Below are 21,246 nucleotides of genomic sequence, written 5' to 3'. Positions count from 1 at the left end.
TTTGGAGAAATGTCTATTTAAGTCTTCTGCCCATTTTTGGATTGGGTTGTTTGTTTTTTTGATATTGAGCTGCATGAGATGCTTGTAAATTTTGGAGATTAATCCTTTGTCAGTTGCTTCATTTGCAAATATTTTCTCCTATTCTGAGGGTTGTCTTTTCGTCTTGTTTATGGTTTCCTTTGCTGTGCAAAAGCTTTCAAGTTTCATTAGGTCCCATTTGTTTATTTTTGTTTTTATTTCCATTTCTCTACGAGGTGGGTCAAAAAGGATCTTGCTGTGATTTATGTCATAGAGTGTTCTGCCTATGTTTTCCTCTAAGAGTTTGATAGTGTCTGGCCTTACATTTAGGTCTTTAATCCATTTTGAGTTTATTTTTGTGTATGGTGTTAGGGATTGTTCTAATTTCATACTTTACATGTAGCCATCCAGTTTTCCCAGCACCACTTATTGAAGAGGCTGTCTTTTCTCCACTGTATATTCTTGCCTCCTTTATCAAAGATAAGATGACCAGATGTGCGTGGGTTCATCTCTAGGCTTTCTATCCTGTTCCATTGATCTATATTTCTGTTTTTGTGCCAGTACCATACTCTCTTGATGACTGTAGCTTTGTAGTATAGTCTGAAGTCAGGGAGCCTGATTCCTCCAGCTCCGTTTTTCTTTCTCAAGATTGCTTTGGCTATTCGGGGTCTTTTGCGTTTCCATACAAATTGTGAAATTTTTTGTTTTAGTTCTGTGAAAAATGCCAGTGGTAGTTTGATAGGGATTGCATTGAATCTGTAGATTGCTTTGGATTGTAGAGTCATTTTCACAATGTTGATTCTTCCAATCCAAGAACATGGTATATCTCTCCATCTATTTGTAGATGCGTAGAATCAGTTGGGGAGTGTTCCTCCCTCTGCTGTATTTTGGAAGAGTTTGAGAAGGGTAGGTGTTACCTCTTCTCTAAATGTTTGATAGAATTCGCCTGTGAAGCCATCTGGTCCTGGGCTTTTGTTTGTTGGAAGATTTTTTTTTAATTTATCATTTATTTTTGGCTGCGTTGGGTCTTCATTGCTGCGCGCAGGCTTTCTCTAGTTGCAGTGAGCGGGGGCTGATCTTCATTGTGGTGCGTGGGGGCTACTCTTCGTTGCGGTGCGTGGGCTTCAGTAGTTGTGGCTTGCAGGCTCCAGAGCGCAGGCTCAGTAGTTGTGGCACACGGGCTTAGTTGCTCCACGGCACGTGGGATCTTCCCGGACCAGGGCTCGAACCTGTGTCCCCTGCATTGGCAGGCGGATTCTTAACCACTGTGCCACCAGGGAAGTCCTGTTGGAAGATTTTTAATCACAGTTTCAATTTTTCAGTGCTTGTGATTGGTCTGTTCATATTTTCTATTCCTCCTGGTTCAGTCTTGGAAGGCTGTGCATTTCTAAGAATTTGTCCATTTCTTCCAGGTTGTCCATTTTATTGGCATAGAGTTGCTTGTACTAATCTCTCATGATCCTTTGTATTTCTGCAGTGTCAGTTGTTACTTCTCCTTTTTCATTTCTAATTCTATTGATTTGAGTCTTCTCCCTTTTTTTCTTGATGAGTCTGGCTAATGGTTTATCACTTTTGTTTATCTTCTCAAAGAACCAGCTTTTAGTTTTATTGATCTTTGCTATCGTTTCCTTCATTTCTTTTTCATTTATTTCTATTCTGATCTTTATGATTTTTTTCCTTCTGCTAACTTTGGGGGTTTTTTGTTCTTCTTTCTCTAACTGCTTTAGGTGTAAGGTTAGGTTGTTTATTTGAGATGTTTCTTGTTTCTTAAGGTAGGATTGTATTGCTATACACTTCCCTCTTAGAACTGCTTTTGCTGCATCCCATAGGTTTTGGGTCGTCGTGTTTTCATTGTCATTTGTTTCTAGGTATTTTTTGATTTCCTCTTTGATTTCATCAGTGATCTCTTGGTTACTAAGTAGTGTATTGTTTAGCCTCCATCTGTTTGTATATTTTACAGAATTTTTCCTGTAATTGATATCTAGTCTTATAGCGTTGTGGTCGGAAAAGATACTTGATATGATTTCAATTTTCTTAAATTTACCAAGGCTTGATTTGTGACCCAAGATATGATCTATCCTGGAGAATGTTTCATGAGCACTTGAGAAGAATGTGTATTCTGTGGTTTTTGGATGGAATGTCCTATAAATAGCAATTATGTCCAATCTTGTTTAATGTATCATTTAAAGCTTGTGTTTCCTTATTTATTTTCATTTTGGATGATCTGTCCATTGGTGAAAGTGGGGTGTTAAAGTCCCCTACTATGATTGTGTTACTGTCGATTTCCCCTTTTATGGCTGTTAGTATTTGCCTTATGTATTGAGGTGCTCCTATGTTGGGTGCATAAATATTTACAATTGTTATATCTTCTTCTTCGGTCAATCCCTTGATCATTATGTAGTGTCCTTCTTTGTCTCTTGTAATAGTCTTTATTTTAAAGTCTATTTTGTCTGATACGAGAATTGCTACTCCAGCTTTCTTTTGATTTCCATTTGCATGGAATATGTTTTTCCATCACCTCACTTTCAGTTTCTATGTGTCCCTAGGTCTGAAGTGGGTCTCTTGTGGACAGCATATATATGGGTCTTGTTTTTGTATCCATTCAGCCAGTCTGTGTCTTTTGGTTGGAGCATTTCATCCATTTACATTTAAGGTAATTATCGATATGTATGTTCCTATTACCATTTTCTCTTTTTTTGAATTATTTATTTATTTATTTATGGCTGTGTTGGGTCTTCGTTTCTGTGCAAGGGCTTTCTCTAGTTGCTGCAAGCGGGGGCCACTCTTCATCGTGGTGTGTGGGCCTCTCACTATCATGGCCTCTCTTGTTGCGGAGCACAAGCTCCAGACGCACAGGCTCAGTAGTTGTGGCACATGGGCCTTGTTGCTCCACGGCATGTGGGGTCTTCCCAGACCAGGGCTCGAACCCGTGTCCCCTGCAATGGCAGGCAGATTCTCAACCACTGCGCCACCAGGGAAGTCCACCATTTTCTTAATTGTTTTGGGTTTGTTATTGTAGGTCTTTTCCTTCTCTTGTGTTTCCTGCCTAGAGAAGTTCCTTTAGCATTTGTTGTAAAGCTGGTGTGGTGGTGCTGAATTCTCTTCGCTTTTGCTTGTCTGTAAGGGTTTTAATTTCTCCATCAAATCTGAATGAGATCCTTGCTGGGTAGAGTAATCTTGGTTGTAGGGTTTTCTCCTTCATCACTTTAAATATGTCCTGCCACTCCCTTCTGGCTTGCAGAGTTTTTGCTGAAACATCAGCTGTTAATCTTATGGGGATTCCCTTGTGTGTTATTTGTTGTTTTTCCCTTGCTGCTTTTAATATTTTTTCTTTGTATTTAATTTTTTATAGTTTGATTAATATGTGTCTTGTCGTGTTTCTCCTTGGATTTATCCTGTATGGGACTCTCTGTGCTTCCTGGACTTGATTAACTATTTCCTTTCCCATATTGGGGAAGTTTTCAACTATAATCTCTTCAAATATTTTCTCAGTCCCTTTCTTTTTCTCTTCTTCTTCTGGGACCCCTATAATTCAAATGTTGGTGTGTTTAATCTTGTCCCAGAGGTCTCTGAGACTGTCCTCAGTTCTTTTCATTCTTTTTTCTTTATTCTGCTCTGCAGTAGTTATTTCCACTATTTTATCTTCCAGGTCACTTATCCGTTCTTCTGCCTCAGTTATTCTGGTATTGATCCCTTAGAGAAGGCTTTTCTAATCATGACACAAAATCCAAAAGTCATAGAATACTGACAGATTTAAATTTTAAAAACAAAAACCTTTTTCTTGTGGATGAAAAATGTCGCCTGCTTTTTCAGTAAACAAAGGATGTTGAGGCCATCAAGCCAGCATGGCCACCTGCAACAGTGCACCCTGAGGGGACTCAGAATGGATGGAGAAAAGCAGGATATTGGCCCTAGATAGTTAAGATGCCTGTCAAAGGCATGATTTCAATGAGCCCAGCCAGACTCTTGCCTCTTCCCATACATAGAAAAGTGCTACAATCATTAACTTGAGATGTCTGGTCTTGTTTAATTAACAGTAATCTTTTGATGTTCTGACTGCCTGGTTTTTGTTGCAAAAACCCCTGTATATCGTGGCTCCTCCTTTACCTCTTTGGAGCAGTCCCTCAGAGCTCTCTGAGAAGCTGTCTTCTGGGCTAAGTCCTCAGTTTTTTCCACCAAATAGAACATAATTCTCAACTTTTAGGTTGTGCATTTTTTCAGTCAATAGTCTACTGAAAGATACTATAAATAAAAGTAAAAACAAACTACAGATGAGGAGAAAATATTTGCAACCTGTATAGCAAAGGATTTTTCTAAAATGTAAAAAGAGCTTCTACAATTCAATGAGAAATAAACAAGTAATTGACAGAAGAGGAAATGTAAATGGCCCATCAACATATGAAATGATTGTCATTCAACTTCATCAGTGAGTAGGGAAATGCAAAATGAAAGAATGAAGTATTTTTTTCATCTATCAGATTTGCAAAAATAAAACATAAAAATATAATATCCATTAATACCAGGTAATTTTATTCATGTTGCTGGGAGTGTAAATTGTTACAGATTTTGTAAAGGGCAGATTTGATGGTATCTATTAAAATTTTAAATGTGAATATCTTATGATCCAGCAGGTCCACCTTTAGGAATATAGCCTAGAGAAACAACTGTACATGTTCATAAAAAGCATACAAAAAGAATGTTCAGTGCAGCATTGGTTATGGAACGAAAAAAATTTTTTAAACAGTCTAAATTTCCACCAATAGGGCAACTAAATGAGCTATAGTACAACCATACCATGGAACTGTATTTGGCAGTGTAAAAGAATGAGTTAGATCTATATATACTTACATAAGCATGTTGTTAAGTGAAAAAAAGAAGTTGAAGAATGATACACAGATCATGATGCCATTTGTATAAATCTGCCCCTTCCCAGTAAAACAAACATTTCTCTCTCTCCCTCTCTCTCTGTTTATAGAAGCAGAGAAAAAAGTTTGCACGAATAATCAACAAACTAAAAATAGTAACTACTATTAGTAGTTACCTCTGAGGAGGGTAGATTAAGTACATGTATTGCTTGCATAATTAAAAATAAATTTTTGGGACTTCCCTGGTGGCGCAGTGGTTAAGAATCCGCCTGCCAATGTAGGGGACAGGGGTTCGAGCCCTGGTCCGGGAAGATCCCACATGCCGCAGAGCGACTAAGCCCGTGTGCCACAACTACTGAGCCTGCGCTCTAGAGCCCGTGCTCTGCAACAAGAGAAGGCAGCACAAGGAGAAGCCCGCTCACCGCAACGAAGAGTAGCCCCCGCTCGCTGCAACTAGAGAAAGCCTGTGTTCCGCAGTGAAGACCCAACGCAGCCAAAAAAATTTTAATTAATTAATTAATTTTAAAAAATAAAAAATAAAAAGAGTTGAAAAAATTTAAAAAGAAACAGATAAAGTGGATATACACTGCTCCTTTAAAAAGCTTTTCTGAGCTGGGAAAAAGATAAAGCAGTGTCTAGAGGGAAGCAAGAAGGTCACAGGTGAGTTTTATGAGGATGGGAGAGATGACAAGGGATTGAACAGGAGCAGAAGCTTCCAGGATGGAGAGGAGGGGGCAGATGTGAGAGAAATAGACAATAGTAACCAATTGATGCGGGGGATCTAGTTCAGTTTATAAAATACTAAATGCCTACTGTGTGCCAGGTACAGTGTGAGGTGCCAGGGCTACTGAGGAATAAGACACAGTCTGTAGTTAAGGAGCTTGTAGTTTAGTAGAGGGGGCAAATATGTATACAAACTCTACATAATGTGGTAAGTACAGTAACAGAGGTATGTGGAGGGGGCCTGTGGGAACAGGAAGAGCAGCAATCAAGCCTGGTGGTGGGAGTATAGGGTGCAGATTGCTGAAAGGGGAGAGGAGGTGATCAGGAATGATTGGGCTAAGTCTTGAAGTCGTGCAGGATGAGTACAAGGTAGTGACCTGGCTTAGAGTGGGTATTCAGTACACATTTGTTGAATGAATGAATGATATATACATTGATGGGAAAAAGAAAATAAACACCTCTAACTTTTCATCATTTAAAACCAAAAGTATCCAACTCACAGACATAGAAAACAAACTTATGGTTACCAAAGGGGGAAGCGGGGGAGGGATAAATCAGGAGGTTGGGATTAACAGATACACACTACTATAGACAAAATAAACAACAAGGACCTACTGTATAGCACAGGGAACTATGTTCAATATCTTGTAATAACCTATAATGGAAAAGAATCTGAAAAAGAAGATATACAGTATAACTGAATCACTTTGCTATACACCTGAAACTAACACAACATTGTAGATCAACTATACTTCAAACAACAACAAAAAAAAAAACCCAAAGTATCCATTGAAGGTTTCAGCTAGGATGCTGGTGAGGGTGGAAAACAGTCTACAGTGTGTTGAGGAATGAACGAGAAGTAAAAATAAATAAATGAGTAGATTATTCTTTCAAAAAAAATCTCTATCCATGCATTAAATATTTATTGGGCACCTATTATACGCCAGACCCTGTGGTAGGTGCAGAAAAGAAACTTGACTGCTAAGGGAAGAAAAGACACAGGGCAGTAGTTGGGGAGAAATGTGTGGTTGAGGAGGATTGGGCTGTGGAAAAGTCTTTTTTTTGGGGGGATGAGGGAAGACTTAAGCCTGTTTATAGGTTGCGGGAGGGAGTAGTCAGTAGTAGGTGAGGAGCTGATAGATGAAGCCAGGTTCTCAAAGAGCCTGAAAGGAATAAGATCAGGTACACAAGGGGCGGTGGACCTTGAACAGGATGAGGGACCCTTCATCCTCAGAGACCAGAGGGGAACAGGGAAGGGGAGGGAGTGAGGTGGGTTGGGGTAGTGTGAACCTGGTGACCTTGATTTTGTTGATAAAATAGAAGATAATACCGTCTTGTGAGAGGGAAGGGGTCATGAATAAGTTCTGGAGCTTGAGGAAAGTGTTGAAAGTTTGGCATGGTCAATGAAAGCAGTAGGAAGGGAGCCAATCAAGGCTGAGCAAAAGGATTGTCATGTTGTTTTAAAGGCCTTTGTGAGGTTGGAGGCCAGGAATTTGGGTGCCAAGACCCAAAGTTTTTGTTTGTTTGTTGAATATTTATTTATTTTGGCAGCGTCGGGTTTTAGTTTGTGGCATGCAGGATCTTTAGTTGTGGCATGCACGTGAGATCTAGTTCCCTGACCAGGGATCAAACCCGGGCCCCCTGCATTGGGAGCGTGGAGTCTTACCCACTGGACCACCAGGGAAGTCCCCAAGACCCAAAGTTTTGTGATTTCTTCGAGTCAACTTCAGCAGCAGTGGTGTAGGAGCAGAGAGCAGATCCTGAAATTTATTCAGCCCAGCAGTTTTGCTAGGCAAGGAGGGTAGAAAGCAGGGGTGTGGTGGGAGATGAGTTGATAAAAGAGTGTTTTGGACAATCAGTTATGGGGGTCAGCCTGGGCTGAGAAGGAGATGAGGCCAAGAGGGGGTTGATATCCTGTGAGATAATGGAGAGGTCAAGGTACCAGAGGATTCTATGAGGTGAAAGATCAGGTTTAGGCAGACTGAAGGCATAGAAGAGCTGGGAAGTTGTGCGGTGGTGGTCAGATAGTGGGGTGTTAGAAGCTGTCTTGGGTGAAGCTGGCCTGGCAAACGGTATGATGTGTAGGTGGCTGAAGTAGAGGGAGCTGGAGGTTGGTGAAGTTGAGGCGATCAAGGAATAAAGAGGCTGAAGGTTGATGGCCTGTCCGCAAGCACGTTGCAGTCACCCAGAACAGGGAGAAAGACGGGGTCAGGCACCACCAGAAGAGGATGGAACAGGCCTCAAATGGAGAAAGTTGTTTTACACTGAGGTAGAGGAGTAACGCCCTAGAAGTGGGGCTGAGTGGCTACCTGAATGCCCACACACTGAGCCCAACGTACACAGGTTGTGGGAGAATAAGAAGCCTACACAGGGGACTTCCCTGGTGGCGCAGTGGTTAAGAATCCGCCTGCCAGTGCAGGGGACACGGGTTCAATCCCTGGTCCGGGAAGATCCCACATGCTGTGGAGCAACTAAGCCCATGCGCCACAACTACTGAGCCTGTGCTCTAGAGCCCGCGAGCCACAACTACTGAGCCTGTGTGCCACAACTACTGAGCCCGCCGAGCCACAACTACTGAGCCTGTGTGCCACAACTACTGAGCCCGCACGCCACAACTACTGAAGCCCACGCGCCTAGAGCCCGTGCTCCACAACAAGAGAAACCACTGCAATGAGAAGCCCGCGCACTGCAACGAAGAGTAGCCCCCGCTCGTCACAACTAGAGAAAGCCCGCATGCAGCAACGAAGACCCAACGCAGCCAAAAAAAAAAAAAGAAGCCTACATAGGAGGGGGCTGCCAGGCAATGCGGTCCTCAGGGTTGCGGGGTCCTCAGGGTTGCAGGGCCCTCAGGGGAGAATTAGGTTACCAGTAGCGTGAAGAGGCAAGGCAAGTTCTGTGAAGAGGAAGATGATATAGGCCAGCACTTCTCAAACTTTAAAGTTGCATACAAGCCACTGAGGCTCTTAATAAGATGTAGATTCTGATCCTGTAGGTCTGGGTTGGGGACTGGAGAGTCTGGATTTCTAACAAGCTTTCAGGTGACCACAGTGCTGCCAGTTCAAGGACCACACTCTGAGTGGCAAAGATGTAGGCAATTTTGTTTACCATGGTTCAGGGGTTTCACAGGGCACAGTGGACGTTTTTGAGGGATGATGAGTCCATGAGGAGAGAGTGGAATAGCAATGAGCATAGAGGGAAGAGGTGACTGGAGGGATGGAGTAGATTAGCTGTTGTCACTCTGGGCACTGTTCCAGTAGACCTGACCTTATGGTATCTCGGCTTTGCCTGAGAGGGTGCTGTTCAAGTATAATGTCTGTGACCAGGCCTTCTGGGTTTCCAGCAGGGGAGCTTCTGACAGCTGCGTTTGCACTGAGGAATGGCACGTGGGAGAAGGAGACTGGGATGACTTGCGGGTGTCTAGGAAATGGATAGGAGACAGTGATAACTGAGGCCATGGGAGTGACCAGGACCACGCAGGGCTAACGGGCATGTGATGTGTAGAATGACAACAAAAGATGGTCCAGGATGGAACTTCAGAGATGAGCCAACAATTTAAGCTAAGGCAAGTGAGAAAGAAGAGTTATTATAGAGGTAGGAGCTAATGGTGGCAGTGAAGCCAGGGGGTGTTTCAAGAAAGGACTGGTCAACATTATCAAGAAAGATGACAATTGAAAATTATTCATTGAAAGGTAAAATTACTATTTTTCCATAATATCTCTGTCTAGGAAACCCAAAATAATCAACTGAAAGACAATTCTAATGGATAGTAGTTCTGCAAGGTAGCCAATTTCAAAATAAACATGCATAAAGCCATAGACTTCTTATCACCTGACAATAACCAAATAGAAAACATTATGGAGCAGAAGACCCTTTTCACGGTTAAAAAAAAAAAACCTTACTATATCCTACCCACAAGACCCTATGTGATCTGTCCCCTGCTACCTTGCTTGCTTCATCTCTTATTATTCTTGTATTTCTTGAGGTGAAATTCACATAACATAAAATTAAGTCTTTTAAAGTGAGCAATTCAGTGGCATTTAATAAATTCACAATGTTGTGCAACCACCACCTCTGTTTAGTCCCCAGACATTCTCATCACCCCAAAAGGAAACACATTAAACAATAACTTCCCATTCCCCTCTCCCCTCAGCCCCCAGTAAGTTACCATTATTCTGTTTTCTGTTTCTGTGAATTTGACTATTCTAGGTACCTCACAGAAGTGGAACCATATACTATTTGTCCTTTTGTGTCTGGCTTCTTTCACTTAGCATGATGTTTTCAAGGTTCATCCATGTGGCAGCATGTATCTGAATTTTCTTCCTTTTCATGGCTGAGTAATATTCCATTGTATGATATTCCACACTTTATCAGTTGATGGATGTTTGAGTTGTTTCCACCTTTGGGCAATTGTGAATAGTTTATTGTTCTTCCTTTGTTCACTAATTCTACTGCTCAAACTTGTCAAGCTTGTTTCTGCCTTAGGACAATTACGTTTGTTATTCCCTCTGCCTGGAATGCTCTTCTCTCAGATTCTCCATGACTGTCATTCTCATCCTTGCAGCTCAAATGCCACATCCTCAGAGAAGCCTTCCCTGATCACTGTATTTAAAGTAGCTGAACCCTCAGCCACTTTTTATCCCATTATCCTATTTTATTGTCTTCATAGTACATATCATTGTCTGAAATGAATAAGAAATAGTGTCTAGACCAGGGCTTGTTTTGTGCCTTTGGCCCCTTAACCAGCCAGTGAGGCATATGGGCTCAGAATAACATTTTTAAATGCCTAAAATACATCAATTATACCAAAAAATAGTTACCAAAATACTTTAAAATTGTGATATAGTAATCTGTGCGCTTCTCTTTTAATCCCTGAAATAACAATATCTATATGCAGGTCTAATAACTATTATACTTCAGAAGTTGTGATGATTATAAATGCTATTTTGAGATATTTGCAACAACTGTAATAGGAAACAAAAAATATTGGTGATTTCTATTGGTTATGAAATCACAGGCACTGCTGAAGTGACTGCAGATTGTTACCTACTTTTGTACCTGAAGAAACTCTAAACTTCAGTTAGAGCTTAGTGAAAAAGATGTGTTTTTTTCCTATCCAAGTTCATGGATCCTATTAATTCTATGCATAGACCCCTTGGAGGTCTGTGGACCCCGGTTAAGAATTCCTACCCTGAAAAGTAAAAGATAAACAGTAGTGAGGAGAAGGGGTAGAGTATATTGGAGCTGGGTTTTGTAGGAGATGGAAGAGATCATAGTAAGCCAGGGAAAATGGGCTGGAAAAAAGCTGCCTTTGGGTGTGAGGGGTGTAGAAATTTCCAGTTGAGAAGGATATGAGGGAAGCAGCATCTCTGAAGGGGAGTCAGGGGTCATTTAGAGGAAGGGAGCATTTTGTGAGGAGGTTGCCTATAGGAGTAAGGGATTTTTGTTTACCATGGGCTGGAGTCCAGTGAGCATGACAGAGTGGGATGGGGGAGACAACCACTGAGGGAAGATGAGCCGTTGGGAGCAGGGCTGGGACCCTTACTATATTCCAGATACCATGCCGGACACTGAGAATATAAAGATGAATAATACTCTAGTTATGGGACTTCCCTGGTGGTGCAGTGGTTAAGAATCTGCCTGCCAGTGCAGGGGACACAGGTTTGATCCCTGGTCCGGGAAGATCCCACACGCTGCGGAGCAACTGAGCCCCTGCGCCACAGCTACTGAGCCTGCGCCCTAGAGCCTGCGAGCCACAACTACTGAAGCCCACGCGCCTAGAGCCCGTGTCCCGCAACAAGAGAAGCCACTGCAATGAGAAGCCCACGTACTGCAACGAAGAGTAGCCCCCACTCACCGCAACTAGAGAAAAACCCGCACACAGCAATGAAGACCCAATGCAGCCAAAAAATAAATTAAAAAAAAAGACTCTAGTTATAAGATAAATACGAGGGATGTAATGTACAACATAATAAATACAATTAACAGGGCTGTATGTTATGTATGAAAGTTAAGAGACTTAATCCTGAATTCTCATCAAAAGGGAAAAGTTTTTTGTATTTCTTTAATTTTGTACCTGTGTGAGATAATGGAAGTTCACTAAAGTTATTGTGATAATCGCTTCATGATGTAAATCACTATGCTGTGCACCTTAAAACTTATACAGTGCTCTGTGTCACTTATATCTCAATAAAACTGGGAGCAGAAACAAAAGAAAATGCAGGAAGAAGGGGAAAAATGAATAAGACAAAGATGAGTCATCCATTTAGGATTAGTCTAAACCAAATACTGTTAGTTGACTGGCTGCTTTGGCTGGTCTGACGAAGCATCTCTTCAGAGACCCTAAGAGCCAGAGGCATTAGCAGAAAGATAGGCTCAGGGTATCACTAGAGATTCAGGGGAAAAAAAGCTAAAAATGCATTGTTTTCTTTCCTCCTTTGATCCCTTTTGTAGAGCAAAAAAAAATGAAGTAAAAAAGTTATGTAATGGAGGGAAAAAATGTAGCAGTGCCATAATTAGATCACTCAAATGAGCCTGTCACCTGAAAATTAATTGGATAAACCTAAGGGATGTATCCCCCCGCCCCCACTCCTAATTCTTCAGGAACCTTCTAAGGATCTCTGCAGCCAACAGATTCTTTGATGCTCTTACCCTTCAGAACAATGTTTGGCTCATAGGGGTCAAAGGAAGAAAGAAAGGACTATATATTTAGATTTTTCTCTGCGGCTCCAGAGGTACCCAGCATCTGGCTCTCTCTGTATGTAGCTCTCAGAATCTAGAATTCTGTGATTCTTTTTAAAAAGGCTCTTTTGCCTTCTCTACTAGGGGGATCTTTCAAAAAGGCTCAGGGTGGGAGCTGCTGCTCCTCCTTCAATCGCGTTCCCTTCCCGCAGTGGTCGCTGCAGACTCCCTCTCCCGGGCCGGATGATAAACCCCTTCCAGCTTGAAGGGAGAAGCCCTGGAGGGGGGGCAGCGGACAGACCGGGAGATGAGAAACAGAGGCAGGGCAGAGGCTAAGTGACCTAGCTAGAGCAGGAAGAGGCTGCAGGGGCGGCAGGAATGGCCTGGGAGAGAACAGAGACGCTTCCCAGGACAGAGAGAAGCAGAGGACTGACTCTTGGCTAAGACCCCTGGCAAGACTTGGAGCCACACGGGAGCGCCGTGCCTGGATACTCAGTGAGCTGGGGGGGTGGGGCGTGCAGTGTGTGTGTGTGTGTGTGTGTGTGTGTGTGTTTGTGTGCGCACGTGTGTTCAGGTTGTGCAGACGGGACTATCTTTACCAAATTTTGTCCGAATACGTAGATTTTCAAGTCACAACCTTAGAGGAAATGAGAACTGGAAAAATATCTGGACCTTAGGGGAGCGCCTCGAACCCAGGAAGATTGAGCAGAACCCAGTGTGTTCTGGAAGATTCCCCAGCAATGGGTCAAGGAGAGGTCCTGACCGCCACTGGGTACCAGCTTGAGTATTAGGCACTGCGGGGGAGACACAGGAAGCGGAGACATGAGCCCAGCCTGGCGCGCAATCAGCCCATCCACAGATACTGCCAGTGGGCTCCACACTGCATCGGGGCCCCGTGGGGGCAGAGAAGGGCCCTTCACTGTCCCTGCCCTTCACAAGGACACAGTCTATTTGAGGGAACCCTAATCCTTGTGAAGCAACAGTAAGCGATCCAATAGCATAATTCTTTTTTACACTCCTGGGTCACAGAAGGGATTTCTGGCATAACTGGGGAATTGTGGAGGAGATCAGCATTCATCCGAGCCCTGAGGCCTGGGAGGGCAGGATTGGGATGAGAAGAGAGAAATGCACATTCTAGAGAGAAAGCGCACTGATGGGCATATGGTTGGCTCATGTGGGGACCAAAGAGGTGGACAGTCTGACGGAGTTGGAGGCCCACTGAGAGGAGATGGAGAAATCCAGCTGGATGGGGAGAGTCAGATTACCAAGGACATTTTCAACTTCTAAAAGAGTTTCGAAGCCTATCAAAATCCAGGTTTTTGAAGTGGTCTGTCCATTTCCCTACTCCCTCCTTTAGCTACAAGCCCATTGTGGAATTCATCGACGCCCAATTTGAGGCCTACCTGCAGGAGGAGCTGAAGATCCGCAGGGTACTGCACACCTACCATGATTCCCGCATCCACGCCTGCTTGTACTTCATCGCCCCCACGGGTCATTCCTTGAAGTCTCTGGACCTAGTGACGATGAAGAAGCTGGACAGTAAGGTACCGAGGCCTGGGAGGCAGGGACGAGGGCGGGCGGGAGGCAGGGCAAGCTGGGCTCCCTCCTTCTGGTCTCTTGTGCAGTGCAGATGCCAGAGCTCAGGAGAGGTTGTGTGGCGTCCTCATCCTCCCCTTCATTCCCTGTCCCTCCATAAAGATGGTGTTAATTGATCCAGCACCTGAGTTGTATGCTTTGTGATGTTTTCCCAGCACTGGGCACTGAGTCTTCCCTGAGCTGTCTTTCTGCCCTGATCCCTCTTGGGAATAAAGGTGGATGCAAGCCAGACGGCTGTCTGGGTCTAGGGCCTTAGGCTTTGGCGATGCAAAGGTGTTTTTCCTTTGTCCTGATGTTCACTGACCTTTACTAGAATCAAACATGCAAACGACTTCAAAAGTTACTATTCTTATTATCAATAATAATTTTATCATAGCAGCTAACATTTGTTAAACCCTTATTATATGTCACCACTGTAAAAGTACCTCATGGAGTATCTCATTGAATCCTCACAACAACTTGGTAAGGCAAACACTATCATTACCTCCCATTTTATAGAAGAGAAAACTGAGGCTCTAAGAGGTTAAGTGACATACCCATTGTCATATAGCCAACTCCTGGCAGAGCCTAGATTTGAACTCAGATCTGTGGCACCAGGTTATCTTGCCTCCATACCCAAGGAAGATGGCTGTGGGAATCAGGCACATCCTGCTTTAAGATAAACTGAAAAATGCAAGTCCCACATCGGATATAAATTAGACAGTGATTCTTCATGATAAAGGATTATTGGCTGTGCAAAAGAGTCGACCACAGGAATCTTTAAAAAGCCTAATTACTAGTACGTTTCCTCCCCTAACATTTCATATGTGTCTGGCACTGTGATGAGTACTTTATATGCATTGTTTTTATTTCATCCTTCCAATAATCCAGTGTGGTGGGTACTATTATTATCCCCATTTTACACAGGAGGAAACTGAGGCACAGTCAAGTAGCTTGCTCCAGGTCAGACAACTTGTAATGGGTCTGGGATTCAGACCGAGCTCTCTCTGACTCCAGGGAATTTATTTTACAAAAAAAATCTACTTTCTATGCAGTTGTTTAGTAGCACATTCACTATAAAAACGGAGTTTCAGCTAGCATCAAAATAGGAGCAGTTTTTCGTTTTTCACAGCAGTGAGTTCACTGCCCACGAGTAACGGGCCGCTTGGGAAATGTCGCCACATCCTGCATGTCTTGAAGAGGGCAGCAGAGTGATGCGGCTGGCGGCCTGGTGGAGGAGCTGAGTTAGGTAGGTCTGTGTTTACAGCGTGCCAATGGGGGACGTGGCGAAAAGTGTTGCCACCTTGCCAAGGGCTTCAATCCCCACGCCCCAGGACTTTAAGGGAGGTGCCTCCAACGTCCAGTCTTTCTTTGACCAGCACCTGAAGCTGCAGTGTCAGCCTTGAGAGGCGCTCCTAAGGCAAAGAGCAAAGGAGGTGGGATTTGTCTTAAGTCTAGAGCTCTTTTCAGGGCCCAAGTACCATCCATGCCAGCCCATTGGAGTCTGCTGGCAGGACCAACTGTGCTTTGTGTGTGAACTTGAGCTTAGCTGTGCTCTGTCTCACTCAGGCATGTAAGTTTCTTTACCCTCCGACAGTAAAAGCCTTGTCACTTCTTGGAGGTATTTCAAGGATTGAGGTTCAGGTGGATTGAACTTTGGGGTAGCATTAGTCCTTTCTCCTGCTGTCCAAAATTGGGCATTTGTACCTGCTTTCTTTATGCAGAAATTAATCATGAGACTCCGGCAATGTAACTCTTTTTGGCTAAGTCTCAGATCAAATTGGTAACACAGGGTCGTCTTCACGTAAGTGGGTTGGTTCATCAGTGTTTGCTGCCAGAAAGAGGGCCAGGTGTGCATCTTCACAGAGCCCTGCCTTTCTTCCCTTCGCATGTGGGTTCCTTTCATACTGGCTGGGGCTAGCCTGCACCGATGGGTTGGGACAATTTACTGTTAGCAAGGAGTTGCCACCTCTCCCCTTGTCCACTGTCGATTCCCAACTGTCCTCTTTCTGCTTCAAATCACCCAAGCAGTGACCTTGATATTAAGATATCACATAGCTCATCAATTTGGATCTGAGCTGGCAGGTTAAGACTGTGGACTTAGGAATAAGGCTAAACTTGGATCTGGATCCCAGTTCTGTTACTTACCTGCTCTGTGGCCTTGGACAAGCTACTTAGCCTCTCTGTGCCTCAGTTTCTCATTGTGGTACTAATACCTCCTGGGAGGGTTTTTTGTCAGGGTTAATTGTGTTAATCCTTGTAAAGCACTTAGTTCAGTGCCCAGCAAACAGTAAGCACTCATTGTCATATATTATACTGCTGTTTGGCCATGGAGGTGGCCAGTCCTGGACTATTGCGTTGAGCTGCTCCCTCTGGCAGCTGGTAGAAGTCCTAGGTCATGCTGCTATCAGCTGCAGATTACCAACAATGATGCCACTTTGCTCCTCCCTTCCCTAGGTAAACATCATCCCCATCATTGCCAAATCAGATGCCATTTCTAAGAGTGAGCTAACAAAGTTCAAAATCAAAATCACCAGCGAGCTTGTCAGCAATGGAGTCCAGATCTACCAGTTCCCTACAGATGATGAGTCGGTGGCAGAGATCAACGGAACCATGAACGTGAGTGGGAGCACAGGGCTTCAACTTTCTGGCCATTTGCTCTTTTTTTTTCTAAGTACATTGCTCTTTTTTTAAAAATTTATTTTATTTATTTATTTTTAGCTGTGTTGGGTCTTTGTTGCTGCACGCGGGCTTTCTCTAGGTGCGGCGAGCGGGGGCTACTCTTCATTGCGGTGCGCGGGCTTCTCATTGCGGTGGCTTCTCTTTGTTGTGGTGCATGGGCTCTACGTGCGCAGGCTTCAGTAGTTGTGGCACGCGGGCTCAGTAGTTGTGGCTCGCAAGCTCTAGAGCACAGGCTCAGTAGTTGTGGCACACGGGCTTAGTTGCTCTGCAGCGTGTGGGATCTTCCCGGACAAGGGCTCGAACCCATGTCCTCTGCATTGATAGGCGGATTCTTAACCACTGCGCCACCAGGGAAGCCCTGGCCATTTGCTCTTAATTATTATTATTTTACCAAATAGCAGTCAAACATGACCATCCATCTTACTGTAGTCAACTTTCATTATCCGAGTCTCAGGTATTTGTGAGAAAGAATCCAGAAGCAAATAGTTCCTCTCTCCTGAGAGATGCAGAGATTAATAGCCAGAGACTGAGGGAGGGAAAGACTGACTCCAGGGGATTCAGACCTCTCCTTCTACCCTCCTCTCTGATGCCACACTGGCCTAGGCCAGGCAGCCCCCATGGGACTGCTGGAAAGGCAAACGGTCTTTGTCTCTGACCAATGGATGCGGCGAAAGAGGGCAAGGCTGAAAAAGTTGGCTGGCTTCGGAGACTCGAGGCTAATCTGTACTCAGATAATCAAGCCCTTTGCCCCTGGGAGGAAAAATGACATGTAGCCTCCAATTTTTCTGGTGACTAGAGAAATGTTATTTTTAAATTTCAGGGTTATGCTTTGCTTTATTAAGTGTGAATGAATTGAAAAAAACCCCCACAACCAACTGCTTGCCATCTTTCCTCTCACTCCCCCACTCCCCCTACTAGAGGAATGAGTAATGAAGAAGGCAGGGAGTCAAATGGCTCCTCGTGCTTCTTTACAATGTGTTGATGCTGTTGCTGCGAAATCTTCAATGTTGTGATTTCAAGGAGACAGATAATAGCTTGCAGAAAGCCTCTGCTTTGGGAACAGATTTCTTTTTCTCTGTTGAGAGGCATCAGTTTTTCCTAATGACATAATGCCTGGGTATGGCCAAACTCAGGAAAGCCTTGTAATAAAAGCCATTTTTAGAAAACTTTCCTGCTGCCGCCACCCCCTAAGTTATCATTAGAGCATCAGCTGCCACCTCCTGTGAATCGGCCAACAAATTAGCATAGCGGGGCAGCAAGTCACTGTCTCGCCTGACTTCCTGCCCATCAATACACCCGAGATATGTTTGTGATGAGAGGTCCCTCATCATCTTTGACACAAATCTGGCCCGAGGGTAGAGCTGTGTGGATTGTGGGAGGTGGAGTTGTAGCCTCTCTGACCGGTCATGAGCATTAAAAAACTAAAAAAAAAAGATTAGTGCTTATCCTCTCCAGCAGTCAGGGCGTTCTGATGGAAACCAGCTTCTGTCATGATGAGAAAACCTGAAAGGGTGCCTAGTCTGCAAGAAAATTGGAGCCTAGAGAGAAGTGTCTTCAGGCACTGATGTCTGGAAGCGCCTAGTCACCTCAGAACATCAAGCCCCATAGATACCCTCTGAACGTGGATTCCATAAGTCACTAGGCAGCTTTCGGTCTTGTGGTTTGCTTTGCTAAGGACAGAAAGGGGCGAAGAGTCCTCAGCAATCTCAGGGCATCACACAAAACGACCTCTGGCTGCATTGTGGGTCAGGAGTGGCAATCACGTTGGGCTCTGCTCTCGACTTAGCTCTGGGCCCTTGCTTTGAAGCTCGGGCAGCCTTGGCCTCAAGGTCAGAAACTTCCCGTGCTACGAAGCAGCAGTCCTCAGCCATGCTGTTTTGGCTGTGAAGGGGTTCTGAGTCCTTTCTTACATTAGTCCAGTGTTTTACTTTGAAAAACTAAATTTGAGTGTATTCCGGGTTATCCCTGTAACAGCATCACTCAGCACTCATTCCCTTGCGTTCCCCCAGGCTTTTTTGAGTGAGAAAGACGGGTGGCTCACAGCTAGCGTGCCTGAACTGGGCATGTGCACGGGAGGGGGCGTGCATGTGAACGCTGTGTGTTGCATGTGTTGTGATGGGGAAAGGGTGGGGAGTTGCTGCTATAAAATATATACACAGGATTGCTGAGCCTGCCTGCCACTGGAGCAACTGCGTCAAACTGGGTCTTCGGACAAGCCGTGCATATGAATCTGCATCATCAGAGAGCCGGGCTTGGCTGGTAGGAGGAATGGGTGCTGGCCTTTCAGTTCTGAATTTGACTCCAGCCTCACAGCCTCGGCCACCTCAGCCAATTGTCATGGGAACTGGATTGGAAGAGTGGAAGAAGCCTCTTGCCCAAGTGCAGAAGAGCCGCCCGTCATCCTGCAGCTCCCCACTAGGGATTTGCATGGCAGGAAATGAGAGTCGTGAGGTCTAGCCTCCCCCTGGGCTTCTGGGTGGCTCTGAAAACCCTTATTTCAGCTTGAGGGGAAAGAGAAGGGAGGGAGAGGTCTTGTCGCGTGCTCCTTTCCACCTATGCTCTGAGAGCTCTCAAGGTTGTAGACTTTAATGCTTAAAATTGCTATGTGGTTCAAATCGAATGTTGTTCTTTGAATGGTTCAAACCATGGCCAGGGACCAGGGACTAGGCCCAGTTACTCGACTCGGCTCAGTCGGTTGGCTGCCTGTGAGGTCTTGGGTTTGGCCCCCGCAAAGGCATTTGGGCCCAGTGAGAGCGCATTGGTGACCGGGAGGGTCACAGGGAGACCCATAGGCACAAGCCTGTCTCTCCTCCTGAGGCAGCAGTGCCATTTCCATTGTTGGCACATACTTTTGTGGGAATCACCACCAAGGGTTGACTTGAGAGAATCAGACAATTCTCGGTCACTGGTAGGAGCCTAGAATGGAGGCCAGCATAGCCGGCAGCACGACTGGGAAATACTGTCCCCCTGGGAGGAAGCCACACCCACTCGGGATATTATCAGATGAGAGATAAACGGTGGTCCTGACACTCTATTTCGCGAGGCTTAGGGGGATGGTCATCTAACCTCCCTAGTAGAATGGGTGTCATGGAACCAGAATAGAATAATCATGCCAGTTGGATCATCAAACACTTTAAAATGTCCCGAGAGGAATTTAAGGTACATATGAGGCTGCAAAGGTAGTGAGTCTGGGAACAGACTCCCAGGAGGAGGCTTGGGACTATCTCCTGGTGGAGTTTTCTGAGACTGGGGCATCCGAGGTCTCTTGGGCGAGAGAGGGTAACACGGAGTCCCCTTAGGAACCTGTCCAGGTTTCAGCAGCTGCGCCGTCTTGCATCTACCCTCTCCTCCCTGGGCCCACACATACAAAGTATCAGCCCTGGAGGTGGGGTTGGTTGGAGGGTTTACCTTCTCCATGCTCTGCTCGACTCTATTCTGGTTTTCAGAGCCATCAGTCTCTCAAGAGCAGCAGAAAGAGGGCCAGAGCTGGCCCCATGATTTCCTGTCCTTCATGGTTAAAGCTGAGCTGACTTCCAGCCCTGGGTGGTTGGGAGAGGCTGGCAGCTACAGCGTGGTGTCCTCACTGCTCCCTGGGAAGATCTGGGCACGGGACTTAGGGACCTGGGCAACTCGGTTAACTCTTCTGTGCACCAGTTTTCCAAATCACGAATGGGGTTTACACTAACCGCCCTGTAAGCCTGTTGTAGAATCAAATGAAATCTGCCTGGGAGCACTCGGAAATGATATCCTTGCATATACTTATCAGAACAGACTTTGATGCCAGTTGCAAAGGAGTGTGTGTGGGAGGCCTCGGGAGCCCTCTGAAGCTGCCGTGGCAGGGGTTGTGTGTTTTAGAGCGGGGAAGGATAAAATGACAGCAGTTTAAGGAGGAGGGAAAGCAAGTAAGTGACCCTGGCATTCTAACTAACAGTGTCTTTTGGAGATAAAAATAACAGACCCAAGGGAATACTGACATTTTTTAATGCCTTTATTCTCTTCTTGGATTTTTTTTTTCTTTTTTTGCTCTTAAGCCCAGAGAAGTACTTCCCACTTCACATGCCCTCCTCCTCCATCACTTTCAGCCGAGAGCCCAGGATGCGTGAGAATGATGCAACATTTCCTCCCTCGGTCTAGCCCTCTGCCATGACTGCCCCTTCGTGTGACTGAAGCTTTGGGCTCTCTGCAGGAGGGGCAGCCTTTTCCTTGAAAGTGTTTGGGGGTGGATTTGAGGCTCCCGACGTGTCTTGGGTCTCTGAGGGGGAATGAATTGTGTCCAGATGACGCCCCTGCAAAGCCAGCTGGCAGAGGTCACAGACGCTCTGGCACTTAGGCAGAGTTTTCAGGATTTCATTGCCCCCCACCCCATGCTCCATATGTCGCACACCCAATGATCCTCGTGATCGGTCCCCTGCTAGGACTGATGAAACATTTCCCACCTCCACCCCTCACCCACCTTCCATATCCATAACCTCATCTTTCCCTCTGTCCTCTGTCCCCATTTCAGGGACAGTCATTGAAGTGGGAAGGGGTGTAGGAACACCTGAGATGATCATTGGAGAGCAGCTGAGAGGGGGTGAAGGGGGAGCTGCTTCAGCCGGATGGCCAAGCACCTCGGGGGGTTAGCAGATGTCCTGGGTCTGAGCTCCTGACTAACGCCTGTGTTCTTCCACTCTGAAGAACATTCTTGCGGTGCAGAGTTAGAGGA

At 45.1% G+C, this 21,246-nt stretch overlaps 1 protein-coding gene across 11 annotated transcripts in view; it reads left to right on the top strand.

The window, feature by feature from the left end:
* The window catches only part of SEPTIN6 (septin 6), a 69,173-nt gene that overhangs the window by 26,966 nt on the left and 20,961 nt on the right, over positions 1-21,246 (top strand). For all 11 annotated transcript variants that reach the window (XM_068534208.1, XM_068534205.1, XM_068534207.1 and 8 more), the window contains 2 exons: positions 13,642-13,828; positions 16,317-16,478. In XM_068534208.1, the coding sequence (XP_068390309.1) occupies positions 13,642-13,828; positions 16,317-16,478 (349 nt within the window). The remainder of the gene's footprint in view (positions 1-13,641; positions 13,829-16,316; positions 16,479-21,246) is intronic.

This window comes from Eschrichtius robustus, chromosome X (assembly GCF_028021215.1).
Source record: "Eschrichtius robustus isolate mEscRob2 chromosome X, mEscRob2.pri, whole genome shotgun sequence".
Classification (NCBI taxonomy): Eukaryota; Metazoa; Chordata; class Mammalia; order Artiodactyla; family Eschrichtiidae; genus Eschrichtius; species Eschrichtius robustus.
Note: the sequence above shows the minus strand (reverse complement) of the source record. Positions and strands in the feature narration are given on the sequence as shown.